At 40.6% G+C, this 10810-nt stretch overlaps 1 protein-coding gene across 1 annotated transcript; it reads right to left on the bottom strand.

The window, feature by feature from the left end:
• Positions 1 to 963: 963 nt before the first annotated feature.
• Positions 964 to 6653, bottom strand: pi15a (peptidase inhibitor 15a). The gene is made up of 6 exons (XM_018673997.2): positions 6490 to 6653; positions 6012 to 6339; positions 4974 to 5092; positions 3485 to 3617; positions 3279 to 3394; positions 964 to 2720 (listed from the first exon to the last, which is right to left on the bottom strand). The coding sequence occupies exons 2-6, from the start codon at positions 6288 to 6290 to the stop codon at positions 2585 to 2587; spliced, it is 783 nt and encodes a 260-aa protein (XP_018529513.1). The 5' UTR covers positions 6291 to 6339; positions 6490 to 6653; the 3' UTR covers positions 964 to 2584.
• Positions 6654 to 10810: the final 4157 nt, after the last annotated feature.

Here is a 10810-nt window from a genome sequence, read left to right on the forward strand (position 1 = left end):
TGTGCTGGTCTGTTAGGGTTGGCTGCATAGATGAAGCTACTTTAAAAAAGTGCAGGAAGTGATTTGAAACCCTCACGCTATGCAAAGTTTAGCATGAAAATATGAGCTATTGAACTCCAGCCTGCCAAAGTGCATTGCAGTGCAGCAAGCGTTTCAGTCTGGAAAGATGTTTTCTGTAGCCCAGTTTGCACGTGAACCAACACAGATGTTTATCTAACAAATAAAATCTGTTAGTAGTATAGTCTTGTTTGTTTATCAATTTGTTTGCCCCATAGTCTGTTGATCTCATGCATCTAACTTTGGTGCACACTGGCCTGGACCCATATGCTGTAATCCCCGCTGGAAAAAAGTACAAAAACTGCAGCATCTGCTCAGCACATCAGAGCATTTATGGCTTTGCATCCCAAGTTCCACCTCTCTGTTTGTCTCAACTCCTTATTAACTTTCTGCTACTTTCTCCATCATCACAAAATGTTAAGAGTTATATAGTTGGAAATTGTATTTTTTTTAGACTGTCTTACTCCAAGGCTTTAATTTTCCCTATAAGACAGGAAACAACATACATTCTCCCTCTGTCTGCTTCCAGCATTCCACTCTGCTCCCTGTCTCTCCCTCTCTCAGTGAGGTCAATGGTTTCATTGGACAAACTCAAACAAGAAGGTCCCCTGAAACCCTATCAGTTGTCTGTTCATTTGTGTAGACATGGACGGACTGGGCCAAAGTCAACCTTCACGCATTAGGATTCAGTCGTAGCCCTGGCATGTTTTTTCTCCTCCCTCTCAGCCTTTGATACGCAGGATGTGGGACCTTGCAGTGGCACTAATTGAAAATGAAAACCTCTAATCAATATCAGGCACAAGGAAGAGCTCTGACATCTCAGATGACACAGCACAGACAATGGACAATGATACTGTTTTGGCCAGAGGCAAACATGGGTTGGGAAAAAAAAACAAACAAAACACATTCAAAATAGACAATTTTATTACAAATACAAAACACAACAAGAAAAACGCAGTTCACTGCATAAATAGCTTGTTGTTGATGTTGATTTAAATACAGTCAGTGCGGAAAATGTTATATTTAGTCTTGTAATGGATTATTTCCCACTAAAAGTCAACTTTGTGTGTCTTCTTGAATATGTTTTCATTACACTGCAGATATGTGCTTAAGTACTTCTCAGTGTTGGATAGTATTGAGAAACTGTCCCGATTTAAAAGGGAATTTTGATCCACTTGCCAAGTCAAAAGAGTTGAAGCATTTACTTACCAATATTGCGCTAGTGCTTAATTCATATAATTCTACCCAGTTCATTTACATTGTGGTAAATTTCCTTCACCATTATAAATGTTGACATGCAAATGAACCATTATTCAGTACCTTTAAATTGTATACATATATGTACAATCCTTTTACAAAACAATACAAAAAATTAATATCAATTAAATATTTTCCCATATAAAAATGAATAACTTATAGAATACTTGAAGTTTAAGGATAGTCAAGGTGTAATGATTATCTACATGTACAAAAAAATAATAATTTCCTGCTATTTTGGAAATTTACAATCAATTAAGGTGCACTTGAGTGCCTAACTCCAAAACCTAGCTACAACATCAGTGAAAAGATCATTTCAACATACAAACACTGCATTTGTCCAATATCCCATGACATTTATATATACTGGTATACACATGTACCAATATACACTATAGCGAATACGATTATAGAACAGATATGTGGGTCATATTTATTGTATGTGCTCTCTCTAGCATAAATATTAAGAGTGAGTTAGAAGTGTGAATGAAGCCTGTGAAATACCCCAAAGGATGAAATTAAACACAACCTCATCAGTGCAGATTAAAACTGCAAATGCACTGTGTGAATGAAGAAACAAACTTTTGACAACAGAGGTGTGTGAAATGAAGACGTCCCTGTCTCATTGATGTATATTCATTTTGTATATAGCTATTACATGCTTTTGGATTACAGTAAGTGCACTTTTGTCAACAAACTTTTTGCCAATTTGTTGTAAGATAGAAATGGAAACTGCAATAGACTCGAGTACAACGTTTGTAACCTACTGCGGGGTCAACAGCAGCTACGAAGCTGACACCGCCAGTGTAGGTTCTCCCTCTGAGGTCAAAAGCTTTGATCTGTATATCACAACATTCCTGTGAAGGCAGAGCACACAACATGAGGGTGTGATGCCTGTAGCACCAATGTGAGCAGGTATGAGCAGCTATGATGGTGTTATGTCCTTAATTACCACATTGTCAATGGTAAACAAACATAGTAAAAACAAAAGTGTATGCAGCATCACATACAGTATGAACTGTGTTTAAGGACCCATTTTACATATAAATTATATTTCATCAATTAAAATAGTAACAAATTAATTTACAGTTTATTTACAAGTCATCAACGCTTAATTGTCTGCTGCCTTCAAATGTGTGTTTGTGTCTTTAAATAAGCCCATATATACAAAATAGTGTGGTCCACGACTGTTGTGCAAATCCTTACGGGATTAAAGTAATGTCTCTGTGGTACTGTAGGTTGTCAGCTTATGTCAGGAGGAAACCTGTGTTTATTTGAACCAGTGCAGGTAGTTCGTCTTGAGAGCGGGGAAGCACATGTTGTTGCTGCAGGAGCCCCCGTAGCTGGGGGGGCAGGCAGAGCAGGGCACGCCTACTTTGTAGGGCGCCTCTCCGATCCAGTTACCCCTGAAAGACAGAAACACATAGTGTCAGTTAACAGTAGAACTTGACCAAACAGCAGTTGGCCAAACAGTCTCATCTCAGTGTCCATTTAGTAGCTGTTCTGGAGCTTTTGATCATATCACATGATCATCATCAGTAGAAAAAGTTTGCCCAGGTGTCCTTGGAGGCCCTATTTTCAATTAGCAAGCTAAAATAGGTCATCAGTGTCCAGAGCCTCTTACTCTTACATATGTCTCAAACTGGTAGGATTAAAGAACCTAGGTCACAAGTCAGTCACAAGTCCAAATGGGCTTTGATGCCTGGATTTTTTTTTTTTTTTTTTAAGAATTGGTCTTCTGCTTTAGCTTTGGTAATGCAGTACCGGTTCACAGGCTTGTATTGGGGTTATCTGAATCTCTCAGCAACATGGGTGGCATTTCACAGCTCAGCACAGAACAGAGTGAACTGTGGTGGGATTAGGCTTGTCTTCACCCATTGTCAGGTTAACAAGTTCACCAGCATTAACAGGTCTCCTTCCTGCATGTAATTAACGCTATATGCGATTGACTGAAGTATACTTACTTAGGTGAATAGTTGCAAACTAAATATGTTGCCCGCTTCCATACTGCACCCCATACATTCATATTGTGGCATGTGTGAACAGCACAGCCAACTTTATTGGATGTGGCCCACACCATCTGCAAAAAAGAAAACATCACTTATCACTTAGTGTTGCTGTTACACCAATTCAGCAGTATTACATTTAATACAGACTGTTGTCTGTGTACCTGTGTATAATGGGTACACATGGGTCCATAGCATCTGAGAGGGCATCGAGGGTTGCAGTCACGGGGATATGGAAAAGAGTAGTCTTTGACCTCATCATACCATGGCTTCACCAGCTGAAGAATGGATCGATAGCTGTGAACAAAAGACATATTTAATGAGTGACACTGTATATATCACAACATCTAACATAATGCTCTCTAATTGAGACTGACCTTGTCACCAGACTCCTAATCAATCAGTAGTCATTAAGAAATGGTCATGAGGGAAAATGACTAAGATGTCAATTTAGGTGCTGTGCAGGTGTATTCAGACGTGATGGAACACCAAAACCTTGAAGACACTGACTTGCCTCAGCAATTCTGGCAAAAGGAAAATGAAAGCTGTGCAGTAAGAAATTCCTGAATTTGAATCTGGCCTCTGTTTTTTCCAGATGTGTGTGCATTCCCCCCAGGTGCTTCACTTTCCTTCCCATCATTTTTTTCATATTATTTATGGATTTTAATTGGCTTTTTGAGTTCCCTCTTGGACAAGTCATTTCTTGGACATGCTGTTCAGGTGTGGAGAACAGACTAAATCTTTTCCAAAATTTAGTCACAGTGTGGACTTGGCCATCAAAGACTCTGTTACCATCAGTGGTTTTTGTTCCGGTGTTAAGAACATCTGCTACATTTTTCAAGCTTGTCTGACCACAATGACAATAAAACAATCTGAGCCTCTGCAATAGAATGTTTACCGTCAACATGGCCACGTTTTGAAACGTCAACAGGGTAATTCTGAAGATGTCAGAGTTTGTTGCCAAACAGCAACAATTTTAATACTTGAAAATCCTCCAGCACTATGTTTAGTTATTTTTTGTAAGCTATCCCTGCATGCTCTGTACCTGCACCTGCACCTGCTTAGTCTTATTGGTCAAAGGCCATTTGAGCCTTTAGATTGTATCATGGCACAGGCATTCTGAAAAATCTGCATCCATCTGTGTACATATTCATTTTATGTGGCAAGTGAAACCTCATACTAAACTAGATAAACAGTTTCTTATTAAATAAATGTGTTTTTTTGGATTATTTTCTGCACAAGTGGACAGAATGGTTTTACTACTTAGGTCTAGTAAAATATCTTTACTGTAGCACTCTTGTGGCAAGTCAAAAGGACAGTCAGAATAAGCTCTACTCCCTTGAGTCTCATGTTGTTCCTCAATAAAATCTATAAGTGGAGGAAGACATGAAGGTGCTCTGTGTTTCCAAATGGAAAGTCAAGACCCACTAAAGGGATGCGCCTTTGTCCTCATGGGTCATGGCTGAGAACACAGCTTTTGTTTATTTGAAGGGTCACAGGAGCATTCCTCACGCAGTCACTGGGTCACAGTGCAAAAAGTTTTGGGAGAAAGAAGGGGGCTGCAAAGCAACGACCATGACTGCTGAGGGAGAGTCACCCCTGAGAGAGGCAGCAGATGTCAGGGAGGGGGGAGCGGAGTCAAAGGTCACTCACCGTCCTGTCCTGACAGAGAGGTTTTGACCCAGGAACCTGAGGAGGTGAGGTGGCCCATGCTCCCACAGGCAGGCATGAGCCCAGTCCTCAGCCGTCTTAGCTAGAGTGTCATCCCACACCTAAAAGACACAGAGAGACATGGTGGGAACAGGGAAAGCCATTACATAACTGATGGAAAATATCAAGACTAGATCTTCATTTAGCAGCGAGATGTGAGATAAGAGTCGGCACTTTGAGTTCATAGCGCCGACACAGGTGTTACCATGGCAAGACGCAAGCAAAAAGTCATCCATCATATCAGTTACATAAGAAGAGAAAGTTAGTTGCCTAGAGTGTCCCGTGTACTCTTTCACCTAATATATCTTTTCTGAGATGAAAGAGGGTTGAATAGCTTCAGAACATAGTGGACATCCAAACATGTCAACAGTCACACTCAATGGCTGTGCCCTCCCATCAGGGGGAGAGACATCCCCAATGCATTTTATTGTTAACACAGCAGCAAAGAATGGAAGCTGCCAGTGTTAAATGGAAATGTGTTAGCCTTAGTTGTCACATTGTCAGCTGAAAATCTAAGTACTTAAATGAGCACTATATCACTACATATGTCAAATAATGTGAAATTAAGAGTCTGATTTAGCAGCTTTGAGACTTGCAGCCATTTAAATGTTTGACATCATGTCTAACAAGTCTCCAAACTACAATGCCAGCAGGCTCCTGGTGCCATACATGACCCCTCTCCCTCTGGAAGTGACTACTTAGGTGGTCCACTGCATTGCAATCTGCTGAGCAGCTGAAGGTGCCAAGTAACACTTCAAGACATTTGTCACTTTACTCTCATGCAAAACTACAAATAAGAGAAGTAGTTTCTATTAATTCCTATGAAAAATATTTTATATATCTTTTACTTGATTCATGCAGTTTGGTTATTCATGATAACACCAGTAGAAAACATAGTATAGAGTATATGGCTGCAGTAAAACCATGCATTGATTGGAAATACATGTATTTTGATAAAAATGAATGAAAGCTCTCACTTACCATGTATTCCATATTGGATGCTGGGGGGAACACTTTCCCTCTCACTTTATTATGGTAATCAAGAATGGCAAGCATGTCATTCTGACTAATATAACGCTTCCTCCTGGTTTTAGAAATAGTCGTGGAGTCTGTTCCATAGCTGTGCGCTGCACCAAGATTGGTGAAATTGGTGGCTGCTGGCGAGGACGTGGACACAGTAGGAATAGTCGTTGCCAATGCACTTGCTCCGCAAGATATGCACAGAAATATCAGATCTAGAACAAATAACTGAGGTTTCATTTTTGGTTTTAGGAGGCTGCAGACAGAATATCCCGCGTCCTGGATTGCTCTGAAAAGAAACCAAGAAGACAGAGTAAAAGTATTGTAGTGGTGAGATGCGCGCAAATAAGTTCAGACATAGTTAAACCAAGCGGCAAACCTCCCTTTACAATACAGGACAGAAATACTAGTGACATTCCTTTTCACAGTCCGGTCTTACCTTTTCTTGCGCAGCGGTGCCTTGTGCCTGCGTTGCCAAGGCTGTATCACCTCTATAAGCTTCGGTAATGGATTGGAGAGAGGGAGGGCTGCCTGGCTGCGAGTGAGGAGGGTTTTTGCGCTTTGAAAACTTTAGTGAGGGCTTCAGGAGAAGTCCCGTCTTTTCGGGTTTATATATTGCAGAGGACGATGCAGGAAGTGCGCCTGCCTCGGAGGTAGGCGCGCAGCCCCTCCTTGTCACCTGAAACACAGCATCATTTGGAAAACGCTGTGTTTGGTTTCTCCTAACCCGTTCCCGGCAGATCTTGCCTGATTTCATCAAGACATCTGTTTTAGGTTTGTGCAGCTGCAGGACGTGAAAGGACAACAATTGATTAATAAATACACCAAGGAGGAGTCATATTAAATGACTGTTAATGGCTTTTTTCTGCCATCTCAAAAGCAAGAGATTATTATGATCCAACTCTTTATCATGTACGGTGTTGGTGTGATATTATCAAATCTTATATCAATGTGAGTTATGATATTTGTCATTTTACATTTTCAAACATGAAATAAACACTCTTCTGAAATAAACTATCCTAAACTGAGTTGAATTAACTTGATTGGAGTGTTTAATAGATCTTAACCTTCAGTTAGTTCTATACAGGTGATAAAATTGATGCTTCTCATATACTCCAGTGGTCAGGACATCCATATAAACTGAAGGGTGGGAGGAAAGCCAGCCAGCCTGTTAAGAGCCCATGTGTCCTATCAGTCTTCTTTGTCGTATTCATTATACTGTAAAGATTACACTTGTTCAGTGTGTGGCTCCAGCTGTGTGATTTGCCAGGGCAGACATAGAGCCAAAGGAGAGGGAAAAAAAACCTTCTGCAGGTCATAATTTTCATTGGCAGCTGGTGAACAAATTAAAGCAACGTGACGCAGGAACAATTTTCCTCCTCCTTTTTTCTTCTCTCTCCCTCTCTTTCTCTCCTCCTCTCCTGTTGCCGACAACTGGTGCTTTCCCAAAAATCTTCTTGGAAGTGATGGACTTTTCAGGTGCTGGAACTGGTGGAGGGGATATATCACTCAAAAGTGGTGCACAGAAGATTTTGTTCTCCGTTTCAGTCCGTCCATACATACACTCCTACTCTCCACTCCTGTCTTTACATAGCATACTGAGGAACTCACTAGGATGGAAAGTTGTCAGTTAGTAGATATATCATGACAGATTAGTAGAATATTTCTACTTCCTAGACATGATCCAATACTTTGCAAATGCCAGGACACAGAGCAGAAATGTCTTTTTCCTGTTGATTTTTGTATTTAACAGGAAACTTAGGGGTACTGCTCTACAGAAGGTCAGAGTTATGTTGGCTTCACAGTATTTATCTCTGCAGAAATAGCATATTAGGGCAAAATGTCAGCTCGTGTTGACCTTTGGCTACCTTTTAGTGAACTCTGATAACTTGTAGGCAAATGTAAGAGTCAAGTATAGCTACTCTTAGCGATCCTTTTTATGCAAATGTTTAAAGCCATTTTCTCAGTATTGTACCCAATGATTGATATATTCATTTAACCCATTCAATATCTTTAGAGCTCTGATGTGATTTTGTTTCCTTTTTTCCCTGTTATGACTGTGCACCAACACATCTGCTCAATATTTTGACTCATCCTCTCATCTGGTATCAATAGCCAGGCCACTCTCCAGCCAGCTGGGCCCGCCAGCCAAGGATTCTGATCGACACAGCGCTGAGATCTTATCCCTGGGTTTATACCCATATTATAATCCATATCATCAGATTATCTTAATATACACCTGTTTCACACCATTTCACACTATCTTCATGTTTATTTGGCTGTAGGCGTCTGATCCAAGACTAAACAAAGCAGTCAGATGTCTAGTTTCATTGTGGAAAAGCTGGAACCAGAGTTGAATAGAATACTGTACTTCTACAGTATGTCTGTCTTCCTCTCTTTCTCTCCCTCTCTCTCTCTCTCCCACACACACAAACACACACACAGTTTCTTCACGTGCAGTCTCCTCAAGGCCCCAGATGATATTCCCTCAGTCTCAGAGTGCTGGTCCTTGTTTGCGAAGTGAACCCAGTGACTTCGAAAGAGGTCGAAGCATTATTATCATATTATCAGAGGAGTAATTAGGGCATTATTTGGGGCACAAGCTGCTCGGAGGGGCCTTGGGTCTGTTTTGGAAAGGCATTCTTTTTCAGACAGAGCATTTATTTACCTACAATATATTGTTCCAAGTTTCCCCCATGCTTCCCCCCTCTCCGGAGGCCTCTCAAAGCCCAGTGTTGATGCCAGTACAGCAGAGAGAAAGAGGTGCAGTAGTGAGCAAAAGGGAAAGTAAGAAAGAGCAATAGCGGACAGACCATAGACAGACTCAACAAGTGTTGCATTGCTTATGTTTCTAGATGGCAGACAAATTCAAAATTCAAAGCAGAAAGATTTTGAGTAAATAGAATTTACATGGTTTTGACAGGTATTGAATATCATGTACAGTTATGCAATGAATGTCCAAAACAACCCCTTTTCCATTTCAGTAAATAAGTGTTTTTGGACAGTTTTTGACCCAGGTCTGGAGCACAGAGTTCTGACCTGGACAATTCACTAAGTAACAAAAGCTCCTATGGATGGCTCCTCGCTCTGTCTGCTATTCCAGCAATCAAAGCACATGCTGTAGACTCCAACTCAGCTGTGCACTCCACCCAAGGCTATTGTTACTGCGCTGGCAGACTCCACTGTGCATGGGAAAGTCACTAAGAGATCGGCAGCATGTGATTGGATGGATGAAAAAGAGGTCTAATATGACTTGAAAAACCCAAACTTTTAGGAGCGGTTTGAAAGATGAGATAGTAAGCTGTGGTTCATGTTGCTCACACGGCTGCTGTGGTTTGTATTTGGATAGGTGTTCATTCTGTAATTCTATAAATTAGATTTAAAGGAACAGGTTGAGAGTTTGGGAAATATACTCCTTCCCCTTCTTGCTAAACGTAATATGAGACTGATGTCACTCTCATGTTTGTACAATAAACATGAAGCTTGTCAACGGAAAAAAAGGGGCTAACTTTTTGAGCTAAGCTAGGTGTTTCCTCTGGACCTCCAGATGACTGTTTCCTGGCTGTAGCCTCATATTGTGAGTGCAGATATGAGCGATCAGTATAGTAAATATGAAGGTAGGCTGCCAGCATCCGGTTAACTTAGTTTAGCTTACCAGAAACTGGGAGAAACTGCTAGCCTGGTTTTTCTGGCTCAGTCATGTCAAAGTTCTCCCCATTTTAACATCCCTGGTTGTGCTGGACTACTCTTGGCCAGGGGCAGCTTCTTTCTGGAGTCTCCTCTGTTTGCCTGGCAACCCCACGGTGACAATACAACACCTGGAATAACACCAGCACATAACCCCTATAAAATCACAAAATGTTGTTTTCACTCGTCAGTTTTTGTTCAGAATAACAAATTACATCTAACGTGTTAATTAAAGAACTGGTTGGAGCTGGCAGATTTTGATACGTTTGGACAGAGTTTCGCCATATCTTTCCACATTTCCAGTCTTCATGCTAAACTAACCAACTGCTGGCAGTAGCTTCATATTTACCGGACAGACTTCATTTTAGTATCAACCTTCTCACTCTTGACATGAAGCACATCTACTTTACTGTAAACTGTAAAACTATTCTGCCATGGCGAGTTTAAATAACGTAAATATACAGAGAGTACAAAAGAGAGTACTTAGTAATACAAAAATATGTTTTAGAATATGTATTGTATTTTCTTTCTTTCTTACTTTTTTTTTTTTTTTGGAAAGGCAGTTTTATTGGGCCAGTTTTGGGGCTGGGAAGTTGTGATGTCATGAGTTGGTTTATGTTGGCCAGGGGGGCAAAAAGAAATAGTGACATTTCAAGAGTGGTTTACATTGGTAAGAAGCCCAGTCTCTAACTTCAAGCTGTCCAGGCTGCTTTCTTCCACACGCAGCTGTTAAACATTGTATCAGTGGAATATACAGTTACATAGCAAATACTGTACGTTTCACACAGTCTGCTAACTTACAACAGGGTGAAGACTTGTTGACAGTGAAAAAACCTGTGGGTGAGAAAGCTTCAACCCTGTGTCCCTGTCAGAAGTTCAGGAGAGGATTATTACTCCTCCCTTCTCAAAAGAGTAACAAGCACAGTAATTAAGTCAATAAATATTTGAGTCTTCTGATCAAAGAGTGCCCTCGCTGAGCTTCAATTTAATTCAAAATTAAATTCCTGCTGTGTTTAGACTGTATATACACCAAGGTGCTAATATAACATCACTGATAAAGTAACTTTTTTCAC

This window comes from Lates calcarifer, linkage group LG24 (assembly GCF_001640805.2).
Source record: "Lates calcarifer isolate ASB-BC8 linkage group LG24, TLL_Latcal_v3, whole genome shotgun sequence".
Lineage (NCBI taxonomy): Eukaryota > Metazoa > Chordata > Actinopteri > Centropomidae > Lates > Lates calcarifer.

Coding starts and splice junctions, on each gene's coding strand:
- pi15a (XM_018673997.2), bottom strand. CDS start 6,290: ATGAAACCTCAGTTATTTGTTCTAGATCTGATATTTCTGTGCATATCT. Junction 3,618..4,973: donor CTCTCTGTCAGGACAGGACG/GTGAGTGACCTT, acceptor TTTTGTTCACAG/CTATCGATCCATTCTTCAGC. Junction 2,721..3,278: donor GTTTGCAACTATTCACCTAA/GTAAGTATACTT, acceptor TCTGTCTTTCAG/GGGTAACTGGATCGGAGAGG.